Consider the following 15,491-nt stretch of genomic DNA (forward strand, 5'->3'; position numbering starts at 1 on the left):
ACTTCGAAATAGGAGCTGATGAAAAATATTTATACAAGACGAGAATTGCTTCCTGGTACACATCTCTCATAAAATTATGAGTTCAACTGTATTTGGTGGGTGATCTGGATACAAACTTAAAAAAATGCAAATGCTTAGGGCTGGTGATATCTGTTATCTCTTTTGTGAAGAATAACTGCAATGTTGTGCAGCTTAATAAAGGAACAACAACAACAAAAAACAAAAGACTAAAGAGCTCTAGAAATAATGAATGTGTGAGCTTATCCTGGCAAAGTATTCTCAAAACGGGGATCATCAGAGTGTTTTGATCATCAGGCACAAAATATGTGAGGTATATATCAGAACGTTTTGTTAGGGTAGTTTATTTGAAAAAATAACACAGACTCGAGTACGAACAGGTAAGAGCCAGGTTAACTAGTCACTAGTTGTTCCATATACCTACCTGTCTGTCCTTGTGCGGTTTTATGCTACGATTGTTTCTGTTGAGGTACCTATTTGTTTGATTTCGTATGTCAAGTGATAATGCAGTGAAATAGGGAGCTGCTTTTACTATGTCTGAGTTTGGCAGTATTAACAGTGGATGTTTCATATGTGCAGTGACGCTTCAACGGTGCGGAGTGTGCGTTCCCTTCGCATCAGCCGGCTGCGCGCAGAGCTGCGCAAGCGCTACGAGCTCCTGTGCAAGCGTTACGCAGCAGCACGGCCTGCGCTGGAAAGGCAGGATGCCCTGGTCCGTCACATGGCACGTGCAGCGGAGCTCTGTCCGGACGCCGCTGCCCGGTTTCTCATGAATGATAGTTCCACTAACAACACGTCGAGGTGAGCAGACCATAGAAGCACCCGATTCCACACAGGGGCATTGATTCAGTGCTGTGGTGGTGCATTATAGTCGACGTCCAATTTCCCAGACCCTCAAAGCACCGCGAAGACCTTTGGAAAAATGAATTTAAGCGAAAAAACACTTTTTGATGGACATTTTTATCTAAAAAAGTCAGTCGCAACAAGAGTACAGTATTCTCATTGCAATTCAGCAATTAAATTATTTAGTTGGCTCTGAAAAGAGCCAAAAGAAATCCAATGTGGCCAGCGCTATGATATTTATGAACCCTTGGGCTCAAGAAAAAGAAAGAGTGTTATTTTCATTTGCACGGCGTTTCACTTGCCCACGATGATGTCTGTTTCAATTTCAGTCAACTCCGAGCTCGTTGGCTGTGTAGGCGCTGCCTCTTTGATCTTGTCTGTGTCGTAAGAATCCTCCGTAACTTGGCGAATGATCTCATCATTGGTCAATTCTGCACAAAGCTCAATGTCTTTGTAAGCATCGGCGAAGCCCTCAGGGGCGCTATACCGGCTGGAATCAACACAACAGCAACGTGCAGATCATCGAAGACAACGTTCGTGGGTGGAAGTTCATCGCATACACTGTCCTCTCCGGGTGAGGTGGCTGTCTTGGCGTGCAGTATGAAGCTTGCATGGCGAAAACAGTTCCGGAGGGTGTCTGTTGCATAACCGCCCTCCATGAGTCTGCAAGCATGTCGATGGCAGACCAAAGGTCAACAGCGTAGCTTTTACCACTGCACAGCACCATGCAGCCTAAGCTACGGCAGGAGGCTGCGGCTGGCAACGGATTAACGTGCACTGGATTGTGGCATTTTCGGTTTCGGGGTTATGGCAGTCGCGGCGCAGTAGTTTCGAAGGTCTGAAAATAATCAAAATGGTGGCATCTATAGTGACTTTGAGTCAGCGGTTAGCGGCACAAAGTCGGGAAAAATCGGTTGGCAACAATTTCTGACTTTTTAGTACATTGATGGGGTACTTGACAGTGCCACAAAGATGAGTCGGGGGGGGGGGGGGAATCAGGCATGTCCGAAATTCCAGGCGTCTGAGAAATCCGACATTGACTGTATTGTGTATGCAACTCCACAGATTTTATTTCCATAGAATCGAGGGGTGATAGGAGGATTTCTAGTTTACAGCTGCATCAACATGCCAAGTGAAAAAGCATCAAGAAAGGGAAAGTAGTGGTGTGGATTGACTAGCAGGGAGAGAAGACTTACCATATTTATGCCAGAAATTGTCAAGCCTTCTTCCTTTAAAATTTACGTACACTTGAGGTGTGTGATTGTTTCGCAGTGAAAATTTAAGAACAATTTGGATTGCTGTGAATGCAGGTAAGTTGGAGGTTGGAATTTTTACGTTGCCTATCGTGACTATAGGGAGTTAGTTAGGTTCTACAGGGTACACGGCTTACCTTGGTAATAAATGTACACATTGGCTTCTTTTTGCCTGAATAGCTTTACGAAAAGCTTTAAAGTAGTTGATATCCTTTGAAGCCACTCATTGAGTCATCTACGATTCCTTAGCTCCATTCAAACAGCATCCCTTCTCTTATACAGTGGGTGTGCAGGAAAATAGAGAATAGGGGCAAAAAAATTCTATGGAAAGGTCAGTGGGACAAATTTTGTGATGTATGCAGATTTTCGATGGGCTGTTGCCAGGATTATTTGAGTGCTGCTGCTCTCGGCAGAGTGCTTGCCTACTACACGTGGTTGAAAACTTGGTTGATCTACCGTTATTCAGTTGGATAGCTTCATGATCGTTAGCCCTGGTACGAGGAGGCTCATTTTTGAGAAGCTTGGAATGGGAATCGCATATGGTAAGCGAAGCACTGCCCTTATGGGGAGATGCGGTTCGAAAAGTAGCGCTTTTCCGGAAAATTTTCGTTTTTTTTTTTCTTTTCCAGTTGTATTGGCATTCTTTTACTTCTGAAATTATCAAGCTGAAATTCGTGCAAGAAGTTATCTAAAAATGCTTCCAAGTGGGGAGCGGTGACGTCAGAAATGCGCGAGTCGTCAAAATGGCCTAGTTTGCATTGTCCTGTCGCGAAAACAACGCGCTAGCCGCCATTTGCAATCGTGCACGCATGCTGCGAAAGCCTTCACAATTCACGAGTAGCCAGTCTCGTATCTTCGTGGAGAATTAAAAAAAAAAACAAGAAAAACAATGCATAAGTGAGCCCTTTGAATATCGCAGAGTTGTTCGGCATTTCTCTGCAGTTTTGCGTCATGGCAAGCCCCCAAAAAGTGCAGTCTAGGTAATCGGAAGTTCAGAACTCGCCCCAAGTATCGAGGGAAACGGCGTCGGACGCTTGCCAAAGCAACGGCGAACGCCGATGTCGCTGCCAACCAACGCCCCGACGCTCGAATATTGGATAGGCCTAACACTGACACCGAACCCCGCGACAGTGGTTGTGGAATAGTCGCTGCCGTGATATTCGTCAGTGCATCCCAAATGAAGAGCGAATTCTTCGAGAGTGAACGTAGAGCAGTAGGTGCTGCTACTGCCAACACGCTGCTTTGCGAAATCGATATGCTGGCTGCCCTTGTGGCGTGTGCGCAATGCCCAACCTGCCGCGAATGGAAATTCGGTGTCCGAGAGGTAGCTGGAAAGTGCAAAGGGCTTTCGGCATTCCTCTAACTGTGCTGCGAAAACACTGATTGCCCTGAATCTACACTTTCATTCACGCACGCGTCAAGACGTACTACTTCGGCCAGGGACCAGGGGACGAGCGCTCGTTTCAACAGCGGCAGCTGGCGTGACATAGCTTTGCTGTAAATGTCAAGGCAGTTGTAGCGCAGGCCATGACCAACATTCACGATTCTGTGCGATTCTCGGTCTTCCAAGCATTTAGTGCAAGCTGCTGTTCATCGTGCCCCAACTTTGTGTAAAAATTGGTTTCCTAATAAATGCCAACTTTCTAAACTTTCAAACTTGTTTTCTTTTTTTCATTTTTTTTACAAATTCACATTTTCCGGGCAGCATTTTCGACACCCATAAGCAAGGAAACTTGGCAAACATATTCAATACATACTGAATGCAAATATCTACTTGAAATTGCAATGCCTACCAGCATTAGTTGTGAAAATATTAGGTTATTGTTTCAAAGGAGATTGAAAATTAGTCATTCAATACAATTTTTTTCTTGGTTTCAATATTTCTGTGACATATCTGGATAGATATTTGCACTTCACAATCTACCAAGAGTCAAACAAGATCAGACACAATGCTTCTACAGAAAGTTGAGTTTATAAAAGAGTACCCACAAAAAATGTTAACTTTTTGCTATTGTGTATGGCATAACTCAATAACTATAGCAGCTACGCAAACAATGATTGTATATTTGAAATCTCCATGAAAAACTATATTAATAACAAAATTTTCAAATGTCTATGACCAGAAATTTAAAAAAGTTCTTTCGAGGAGTGTCTTTCCTTGTACGACCATATAGGGATGACGTGCGTGTTTGCACCATTGGATGAGCAGGTGATTGGGCTGGATTGAAGAAGCAAATTGCAACCTGTAATCTCGTGCTGTGTTTAGTCAATAAATGGGCTTTTATTCATAGACAATATGTGAATCTAAATGGAGTCTGATCTCTCTATTAAGAATTATTATTCTCTCTCTATTATTGTTGGCAGAGGGCTTTTGTCCTGCAGTTCAGATATGCTGGTGGCGAGGGATGTTGCAAAGAATGTGCTCATATTTGCTTCTTTTCTGCCTCTTTTCCAGGCCTAAGCCTGTGCCTCTGGAAAAGCATACCTGCTGCTATAAGCATGAAAATGTGGTCTGCGCCACGCCTGCTCTTCCTTATACGAGGCACTGTACAAAGCGTATCCTTGATGAACAACTAGTGCTAATAGTACACGTGGAAGTTGCCATATTCTTGTGTGTTTTGAAAATAGTTAGGCTCGGGGTGTGTGCATGTTTGCTAACTTTATGCAGATATGTGTGAGTTGTACGAAATACGTCTCGTGGTGAATAAGTGTAGCATTATTTAGAGTCGGGGAAGTAAGAAACTGGTCGTTCTTATGGGGCAGTTGCATATCTACAAGATTCTGAAATGCAGTATTGCAATAGCTGCACCGATAGACCAATCCAGCTAAATCCTGCTACATTTCCACTATTGTGTGCCAAAGTGTGGTGTGTTTTCATATTTCTAAGACAAAACTACGAGCTCTCGAGGTCGAAACGCCCTAGCATGCGTCTATCCTTGCTTGCACCACATTGCACCACACCACGCCGTGGCTGTGAGTACAAATAGATTAAGGAAAACGTGTGCACTTGGTACAAAGCTGGTCGGATTACCTTTCTGTTGCACCATAACTTGCTTATATATCGTAAGTCATCAAACGAATTGCACTGACGTCTGAAAACGTCATATGCACCATCATATGAGGACCATCATATGAGCACCATCATATGAGGACGCTACGTTTACAATGTCACAATATTCTTATCAAAACATCCCGCACGGGCGGAGAGATGTGCCTGCCATGCTGTTTTCACACAGACGTAACTTGTTTCTCATCAAAGCTGCCATCGTGGATTCTCAGTTCCTTTCAGAAGCTGCATCCGCGACGTCACGTGCAAGCAATTTTGGACTGGCAGCTGCTTCATTTTTTGTGCGGCAGGGATGTAAATTCTCATTCCCATAAATGCCAACTGCAATGCAACTTTATCTGGGCAGAATTGGCTCAGAATGCATATATATGTGTCAAGTAAACAATGATAATGAGAGCGAGAAAGCTTGCAATCAAGAACCCGACACTGCAGCTTAAGAGCCGATCCTGCTGCCGAGCGTAACAAGCTCAAGCGCGGACGTTATTGATGGCCTGTGAAGCTGCGGTGTGCCGATTCCTGATGCAGTTATGTTTGAAGACTTCTCAAACGTCGACAGTGCTGTGTCCTCGTTTGCCAAATCGAACGACGACAACATAATTGAGCAGTTTCTGCAACCGCCTAACAGTGATTCTGACTGATGATGGCGACGCTCCGTGTGCTCTGGAGCTGTGACGTGGGTACCTGTCTCAAGCCCTTGCAATTCTTACGTCGTATTACTTGTGGTCCTACAGCGAGCATACCACACTGGTGAAAATGCAGAAGGACTTGGTCGCACGTTAGCAGAAGTGTGTGCAGTAACGCATTGACAGCTTTTTCCGGTCACTGGGTCACCGAAGTGTCAATAACAGGTTTTTTTCTTTCCTGGCGCATTAGTTGTTTCGGTCATTCGATAATTCAGACCTATGTATGTTCCTCGTGCAGTCCGCATTATTGGTCGTAAACTGTACATGGCCTATCCAATACATGAATACATAAGGATATGTTATATGGAGCGCATACAGTAGTGATAAGGTATGGGCGATATAAAGGTGAGCATTGCTCAGCCTTGTATTACAGCATTGCATCTCAGACACAAACTTTAGGAAGAGTTTCCTGGTGTTGTGGGCCTTGTATGATTCATAATGAATTATCAAATGGTCATAACCCTGTTATACTGATGATGAGCAGATTCTCAATTACATTAAGGGGGCACACGGGTCTTTGGGGCCGAAAAATTGCCCAAAAACGCATTTTTTTAGATGTCATTTTTAGTAATCTACAGGTATTTTTCTATTAGTTTGCTCAGTTTTTCCTCCGAAAAGTTGGTACTTGAACAGTAACAGCTACTTATAAAAGCCGTACGGGCCCGATTTGGCGAGATTCTGATGTCAAAATGGCAATTTTTCAATAATTCCCCGCAGCTGCGCCACGGGCAGTATCGCAGTGATCTAGGTCTCATTTGAAAGCGCGGTCTTCGGTCTTCAATTTTCCGCCACTCTGGCTCCTGTCCGCTCATTGGTAGAGTAGAAAACACGCGCCAAAAAATGCAAAAATACGCGTTCCTATTCGCCGGCGAGCGCACGTGACTAAACAGCGCAACGCGATTGGCCGCAAGCGGCGTGTGTCGTCTGCTTCGCGCCGTCGGCTGCGCAGTCAGGCGCCATATTGCTTGGACTGAGAACGACGGATTAGCCAAGGATCGCGCGCGATGTGGAAAGCCGGAAGGAAATTCCACACAAGGAATCAGTACGGCAAAAAAAGAAAGGAGTCGCTCCTCGAGAACTTGAAAGGCCGTTCCGCGTCAGCGAGGTGCGCTGAACGAGCAAGCGACCCACCTTCCGTGGCCAGCGGCGAGGCCCCTGATAACATAGGCCTAGCACCTCCGCCGCCGCCCGCTCAAGATAACGCATCCGGCAGCGGCCGCGTTCGTCTTGACACAGCGGTGCTGCACCCGTTAGAAGTGGCAGAGGTGCGTCGCAACGCCGAAAACAAGCTGCAAGAGCTCGCTTCAACTGGAGCAACACAACGCAAGTGCGGCCTGTTAGCCCATATCGACGATGCCGCAGCTACGCCGCTGGACGAAACACGGTTTTTGATCGTGAGTTTGGACCAGGTGAACGAACTGATGCGTGCAGTGAAGTGCAAATTGTGCTCCGGTGATGTAAACATCGGCAAAGAGGACAGGGAGTACGGCCTTGCCGTAAAGCTAGTGCTTACGTGCGCGACCTGCGGCGATGTGTCGGTGGCATGGAGCTCGCCGCGCGTTGACGGCGAGAGCAAGGCAAAGCCGTTTGCTATCAATGTTTTGGGCGCGCGCGCTATGCAGTCTACTGGCAATCAGCAAACGGCATTCAACGACGTTTTTTCATCGATGAACATTTCTTCGCGCGGCCTGCACAACAAAACGTGGCAGAGCTACGTGAAGACGAAACTGACGCCCGCAGCTGTTCGTGCGTCGGAAAAGCTGACCGCGGAGTGCGCGCGATCGGTTCGGGAACTGTACGCGGAACTGGACCTCGGCAACCCGGGCAACATCGCTGTGTCGTACGACGGTTCCTGGATGACGAGGGGACACTCGTCGCACATCGGAGTCGGCACAGTTATCGAGTTGTTTACGGGGCTTGTGCTCGATTATGTCGTGCTCTGCAATTTTGTGCCGGCTGCGAGCGGGCGCCTAAAGAAAGTGACCCGTCCTACGACGAGTGGAAAGCGAACCATCACTGCCAGAAAAACAGCACAAAAAAAGCTGGAGAGATGGAAGTGAAAGCTGCCCTCATTCTGTTTCAGAGGTCGTGGGAGCGTCATAAGCTGAGATACACTACAGTTCTTTCTGATGGCGACTGCCGCACCTACCCTGCTTTGAAGGAAGCAGATGTGTATGGTTTTATAAAGGTAACCAGAGAGGAATGTGTGAACCACGTCCAGAAGAGGATGGGCACGCAACTGTGCAATCTCCCCAAGCAGAGGCCAGCTGGCTCTGAGAGCCTCAGTGGTAGGGGGCGGCTGACTGGTGACCTGGTTAACAAATTGACCTCTTACTATGGCTGGGCCATCAAATCTCACAAAGGGGACGTGCCAGCCATGCACAATGCTGTGATGGCCACATACCACCATGTGACGTCCAACGATGCCGTGTCCAACCACAAGCCTGTGCCCTACAGGTCCTGACTCGTGGTGCCGCCAGAACGCTGCCAAGGCCAGGGGTGAGCCGGCCCCCAAACACCGCTACAACCTGCCGCCGCATGTCTGTGAGGCCTTGCTTCCAGTGTACGAACGCTTGGCGGACAAGAAGCTGCTGGAGCGCTGCCAGCGAGGCAAGACTCGGAACAGTAATGAAAGTCTCCACTCTGTGATTTGGTCGCTGGCCCCGAAGGAGCGCCATGCATCACTGCACAGTGTAGAAGCTGCGGTCGCCGAGGCAGTGATGAGGTTTAATGCCAGAAGTCAAGTAACATCATCCAAGATCCTCAAAGAGCTGTGCTTGAACCCCGGCCTACTGAGTAGCAAACGCATGGCTGAAAAAGACCGCCGCCGAACCAGGGACTCTACCCTCAGGCGTGCGTCTGCAGAAAATGTGCAGCGGACGCTCAAGAAGCGGCACCTGGATGCCAGTAGTCAAGGGGACTATGCTTCTGGGGCCTACTAGTCATTTCGCTCCAAAAATGTACAGAATGTTTTACCGTTTACATTAAACATGGCACCGTTGTGTTTTTTGCCATTTTCTCAAAATGCATATTTTTGACGTTTAGGAAATTCTTGAGAGGTACATCTCGGCATGCGGTGCAGCGAGAAAGATAATTTGTTTTGCATTGTCAAGCTGAATGTTTAAACCTTGAAGTAAGGGAAACAGATTTTGCATTTCACGTTTAAATAATTGTTTAATTAGCATTGTTTATAACTGGTTAGCAGGCATACTTTAAACCGAGAAATTAGAATTGATGTAAACTTGCATGTGTGATTGCCAGACAAAAAAACTGCTTCCGTCATTTCATTCTCCACAACTTCTAGTATCTATTCATGCCATGCTGGTAATTTTTTGTTGACTAGTTTTTTTCTATTGTTCTCAAGAACAATCAGGAAAGATTTTTAATTATCTCGGGAACTAATTAGCTTACATCAAAACTAATTGGATATTTGAAATCAGCTAAAGAAACTGAACAAGCCCATGGAGTTTCATTAAAATTGGTTGGAAAGCAAAAAAAAAGTTTCTAAGACCAGTGTGCCCCCTTAATGTGCTCTTTACTAGCATGCAAGTTTCTTTTGTCTCAAATGTTGACACTGCAACCTCCTTGACTATCATTATTACCAGACATAATGTACAATGTGGACCAGCTCCTGTTTGAGCACTGTACTGCGAAATTCGCAGACAACACACAGTGCTGTGTGCCAGTGTTTGACATGTGCCACGAGCTGCCTCTCTGCCCGGAACATGCCAAAAAAAGAGTAAGTTCATGCTTTGAATCCACGAGTGCTTTGATTTCAGTCAGGGATGTTATGCTCCAACAAGGGACAATCTTCGTTGTGTTGCTCATAGCCGATGATTACTGAAGCATATAGGTACTTTACTTTCATCTTAAAAATATTTTATTTGTTTTTATTTTTTTAAATCATAGAAAAGAGTAAAAGTAATTTAAAATTAAACAAAAGTAAAGTTGCTACAAAAACATGGGGATGAGTGTAAAAGGAAACTTTGCCTATTCACGAAATTTCAATACAAAAACGCTGTTATTGGTCAGTATTTTCCAACAGGGTGCTTGCTTTCCTTGGGCTGTTTTCTTGGTCATTTACTTGAGGAGTAGGCTTTTTGGCACTGGACACTGCAACAGTGTTATTGCCGCTGCGGCGAGCCCCCTACCTTTACGATGGTTGTCGGCTGTATACATTGAGGCTTTTCTTACGAAGACTGGCTGTCTCTTCGAAAAGTTAAACTACGTCCAGAAATGATTGCTTTGAAATGAAGTCTTCATGAGCGCTGTACAACTTGCTTGACATGAGCATTTTCAAAGACCGCAACCAATCTATAACATATACTAACAAGGTAATACTAGGTCGCCCACTGGCCCTGCCATCCATCAATTGTTGACTCGTTGGTAATGAGCCGCTGATTTGAGGCATAATTTTTCATTTTGTTTCTTGAAGCAGGTGTCATACCAAATGCTCTGTGTCACCGTAATGTCGCATATAAATGGAGTGTGAATGGGGAATGGTTGCAGCCACAGAACATTACAATAATGTAACAGCAAAAGCGTTGTCAGTCTAAATGTCAACAACAACAAAAAAGTTGTGACTTTGGTTGGCTATACAGTCGACCCTCGTTAATTCAAACTCCAAGGGACCTCTGAATTTTGTTTCAATTATCAAGAAGTTGGATTTATCAGAAGCTCTAATATGTATGACTGCGGTTGAAGTGATACTACATGCTATGATTAGGCATGGATGTAAAAAAATTTAATGTGCTTTTATATCTTGACTGTTCGCAATGAATAGAAAGTAGAAGTGTAAGGTCCACTAGTCGATCGGCCATTTACTGCTGATCAGACTTTTTGAAAAAATTGTGAATTGCCAACTGCTTCTTTGCTATTTGTGCCTTCAGCACAAAGGTCCCTACCAGTTGAGAAGCATCACAGTTTACCATGTGTCTGCTTCGTTTCAAGCATTCATTTATTAGCAAAGTCTTTTTCCCTTCAAGGCCTGAGGGGCTTACTTTTCATGTTTAGACTGTTGGGATTATATACCTGAGCATGCAAATGTCAGGGGAAAAGCTCCTTATGGCGTGGGTCTGTACATCCTCCAATGTATGTAGTAGTATGTAGCCACCGGTGGCACATGTGCCACAGGGGATGCGAGATGGGAAATGGCGGTACTTGGAGTGTTCACCAGATGGATGCACGGACAGATAGACTAGCAGACAGACGGACGGATGAACACTTAGAAATGCTGCACTGCAAGAACTAATCACTGATGCCACGGTTATGATGCATTACTGCTCTTTACCCAAAACACTGTGAGAGGACAATGGTTATGGGTTTGACTCCCAAGGATGGAACTTCTTTCTTTGTCTTCTGATCGTGCATATTTTTTCGACATCGTTTTCATAACAGAAATATGTACTAAAGGTGGACCCTGGCGTAAAACACTTTCGTGTTAAGAAAGGAAAATTCCAGCCTAAGCTACTTGAAATATACGGTTGTAAGTAGCCAGACAGCAGAAAGAGGGAAGTCAGAGGCGATAACTCCCATGGTTGCTAGATTTAGGTAATGTGTCCACATTGCAAGCTTGTGTCTGTGACGTGAACAACACTCGTGGAATGGACAAAACGACTAGGGTAGCCTGAGCACACACTAAACATGTTTTCTTGATGACAATGTCGCCAGATGATGCCAAACTCGTATAGGCACTTGTGCCCACTTTCCGTGTAAAAATATGGGCAGTGCTGAAGTCAGAGTTGCATGCTGAGGAATGAAACAACACTAATATCTCGAGTTCAATATTTGGACTGTGATCCTTTTAACATTCACGTTGTAGCATTATAGTTAAGACCGCAGGTTTTTTAACATTGCTTTAAAATGAGCAATTTTAGCAATCTAAATGCAAAGTTTGAAAGGGGTCCGCCCTATGTACGGCTGGCGCAGAAGCCTAGCTTTTGTTTCAGCCACACACAGTTGCATCGTGCGTAATTAACGTCCCCTTTCTGTAGCTCGAGTCATCGCAGCTACACGGGTTGGGGCGAATAAGGCAACAGGCTAGGTCAACAAAACAGCACTTTGTTGCTACGTTAGCAATAAAGCGTAAATGTCAAGTAGAGGGATTGTCTGCTCTAGGAAGATAACTTAGGGTAGGCGCTTACGCCTTTAGTTGTCTATCTTCTTGGCTCGCTGGGGTGTCTAGGGGTTTTCCTTCATTTGGTGGCCGGCGCGAGAGAGAGCGTCTCGCTGTCGGCACGCTCACTTTCCCCACCGTCTCGATTTCCCCTTCCCTGAGGAGGGTTGGTTCCTTTGTTGAGGGAGGGTAACCAGTTCTGTGAGCTGGAAAAGGGGAACAGCATGGCTGGCCGCGGAGTGCCCAGTCTCTTCGCAAGAGGCTTCATTGGCTCTCGAAGAAGCAGATGTGTCTTCGCAACTAGGCTGCGGTAAAAGGAAAAGGAACGCTGTGGGTGCACGTGCGTCCCCACTGGTTTGACTTAAACAGCCCCTAAAGCGGGATTCACACAAGGGAGCGGAATTCACACGTGACAACGACGTCATGAGTTAAGTTTGTCGACGCGACCTGCTCACGGTTCCTTGGGAGAGGCGGAAATGGTTTCGAGCGGTCAAACGATCCCTGTGCAGGGGGGGAAGCAGCAGAATTTCGGGTGGGTTTCTGGCCACATTGTAGCCCTCTCTTTTGCAGTGCCTGGAAACCTGGCGGGGGTGGCGGCTGTTGTTCCAAATCGCACTCCGGACTTGCGTGCACCGTGATGGTGGAAATGACTGACGAAGCAACTTTTTTTTCTTTTATCTCGTAGAATAATATCATCGCTTGTGGGACATCTCTTTCGATGACTATAGTAAAACTAACCTAAAGGATGGTGTGTGAGAGATGATAGTCAAGCAGATAATGGAGCCCTACCATCTCTATGAAGTGGTATTCAGTTTTCTTTTAAAGTGGTTATTCTATCAGAATTGTGACATCGCCCGCTTTTGTAGTTGTTACTGCTCTGCTTGTTCAGCCTTTATAATTGAAGTAGCTAACATGGTTGCTTGGGCGAGTTGGTACGACATGATTCACAAAAAAACAGCGCCAATAACGAGGGACAAAAAAAGGAGGCAGACAGTGGCACTGACTTACAAGATTTATTTGCTAGAACCGCACAATATATACTTGAGCTGTATTGTAAGTCAGTGCCACTGTCTGTCTCCTTCTTTTCTTGTCCCTCGTTATTGGCGCTGTTTTGTAGCGTTAGCTACAGTAGCCTCGCTGAGCCAATTTCGCGTGGCACTGATCTGCGCATGCGCAATGATACTCCGCCGCGCGCGCCTCGCCGCCGGTGTGCGCGCAATTCGATGCGCTGCGCAGACAATCAATGGTGTCACGCACCAGAGCCGGCACCTCCCTCGCACTAGGCCGCGGCTGGGCACGACTCGCCGCCGCCGGTTTGCGCTTTCCAGTGGAGTGCCGTCATAGCCTTGGTAGACATATGGACGCCGACGCGCGCGCCTTCCCTGTGCAGTCGCCATCTGACGCTGCGCTAGAGCCGCTTGATAGTGCCTCTAACTGGCGTTTGCCACTGTGGTATAGCCATGGAGAAGGAGAGTGCAAATGCTGCTCAACGGTGCACTAGAGCGGAGAAGCTTAACTCATCGGATCCTGTTGTAGTTGCCCGGCAAAATAAATATACATGTGCCACATAATACGTATACCGTGTGTGTGTCATTGGAACAGCTGTAAGCATGATGTCTGGAAAGCTAAGAATAATCAGCTGAACCTTTGCTAACGCTACGTATATCCTGGCATAGCTGAGCTAAGCCACTGCCATTTTTTTATGTGAATTATAATGAAACTTTTTAAACAGGCCTCATTACCCAACATTGGATGCCTAAAATATAGGCAGCCGTAGAATTTAAGAGCTGCGTTTTATATTCAGAAACATGACATACTTCACATTTTACTTAATCGGCTGCAGTGGTACAGCAGAATCTTAGACTGAGTTCACATATTGAGGACAGAAGTGGTCTTTTATTAACTTGTGTTTCGAAATTCTAATAAAACCCTTGTACAGATAATTGTCAAATACTAATAGGCTAGATCCCTTCCTTTCTCAGTTGTTCTCGTGAGAGAAATGCTGTTATAGCGTAATTCCTTCGTTCACAGAAGGCCAACCGATATCGAAAGAATTTCGTAGCCGGGAAAAAAAAAAAAGCCGTTGTCAATGATGTTGCCCGGAATGTCGCTTTGGGCGAGTTCGTTTTTCCAAAAAGAAAAAAAGCTTGTGGTGGCGAGTCAAACGAAAGAGAAACGTCGTGTCTGCATTCTGCATAAAAAAGAGACATATAAACAAGAAAGCTTCTAAAAGCAGCAAAGCTGCAGGGGGGGCTGCGAAACGGGCACTTCCCACTAACCACACGAGCACTTTTGTCACCCAAGAAACACCAGTGTTTTCCTCCTTCTCCAATCAAGACACAACGCGACTTTGAACCCCCCTCCGAGACGAAAGCTTGCCAATATTTATGGCTGGGCGTCAAAGAATTCTTCAGTGCTACCGCTTTATTATATGGTGGATGCTCTGGCCACAATGATCTCCCCCATTGTTCGCCTCGTCCGTGTGAGTTAGGAACATTTGGGAGGACTTACCCTCGGTTGTTGACGTCACTAGGCTCCGCCTTTATCCCCCATGTATTTCTCCCTCGTGTGAATCCCGCTATAACCACGCAGATGTCAAAGTTTAGTAGGGGTGTTGCCTTTGTGCATGAGTCTAAAATGAACACGTACTGTATTTACTCGATTCCACCGCGCCCTCGATTGTAACGCGCACCCGATTTCCACGACGAAAAAAAAAAGTAAGACATCGATTGCAACGCGCACCCATTTTTCTCGCTGGCCCGCACGATCACACCACTCGAAAAAACGACTCCTTTGGGGAGCGTCTTCCATTTAAATATGACGTACGGGGGAAGCTTGTGCCCATCTGACGTGTAACAAAGCATTGCCGTCACTGTAGTTTTACCGGGGACCAATGTCACCACGCGAACTTGCTTCGCCCCTTTCTTCTCGACGGTTGTGGTGCCAGGCATGTCGAAGTAAAGAGGCGTTTGATCGGCATTCCCGATTTGCCCAAGCAGGTAGCCGTTGTGCCGCAAGTTTAGGACGAACGTCTGAAAACAAGCTTTTCATCGTACTCCTCTGCAAAACTTTTCACATATGCCCGTTCGCCTTCGAAGGGAAAAGCCTTTCCTCTTCATAAAGTTAGTTAGCCAGCACCTGTTCGCTTTAAACTGGCTCTGCATTAGACCTTTTTCTAAGGCTAATTGCGTAGCCCGCACTTGGAGCAGTTCTGTCGTCACGGGCCGCATCGCCTCTCGCGGTCAAGCACATACTCGCCGAGCAGCTCTTCAGTTTGCGGAAACCGACCCTGCCGTAGTCCACTGAAGCCTTTGCGTGAAGCTTTGCTGTCGACAATCTTCTGCTTTTGTTTCTGCCAGCCCCGCACGCATGTTTCGGGATCTCCGAACAACCGCGATGCGGCCCGATTTCTGTCTGTTTCTGCACACGCGATGAGTTTTTTTTCAAAAGCGGCATCGTGGTGCACTCGAGTTTTTGGAGTCGGCCCTTCCATGCTGTCGACGCTAATTCAC

At 46.2% G+C, this 15,491-nt stretch overlaps 1 protein-coding gene across 1 annotated transcript in view; it reads left to right on the plus strand.

Moving 5' to 3' along the window:
• Positions 1 to 15,491, plus strand: part of LOC119172258 (uncharacterized) — a 49,463-nt gene that overhangs the window by 17,671 nt on the left and 16,301 nt on the right. Inside the window, exons 5-7 of the mRNA XM_037423298.2 lie at positions 598 to 819; positions 4,570 to 4,670; positions 9,470 to 9,603. Coding sequence (XP_037279195.2) covers positions 598 to 819; positions 4,570 to 4,670; positions 9,470 to 9,603 — 457 coding nt within the window. The remainder of the gene's footprint in view (positions 1 to 597; positions 820 to 4,569; positions 4,671 to 9,469; positions 9,604 to 15,491) is intronic.

The sequence above is a fragment of the Rhipicephalus microplus genome, chromosome 4 (assembly GCF_043290135.1).
Source record: "Rhipicephalus microplus isolate Deutch F79 chromosome 4, USDA_Rmic, whole genome shotgun sequence".
Classification (NCBI taxonomy): Eukaryota; Metazoa; Arthropoda; class Arachnida; order Ixodida; family Ixodidae; genus Rhipicephalus; species Rhipicephalus microplus.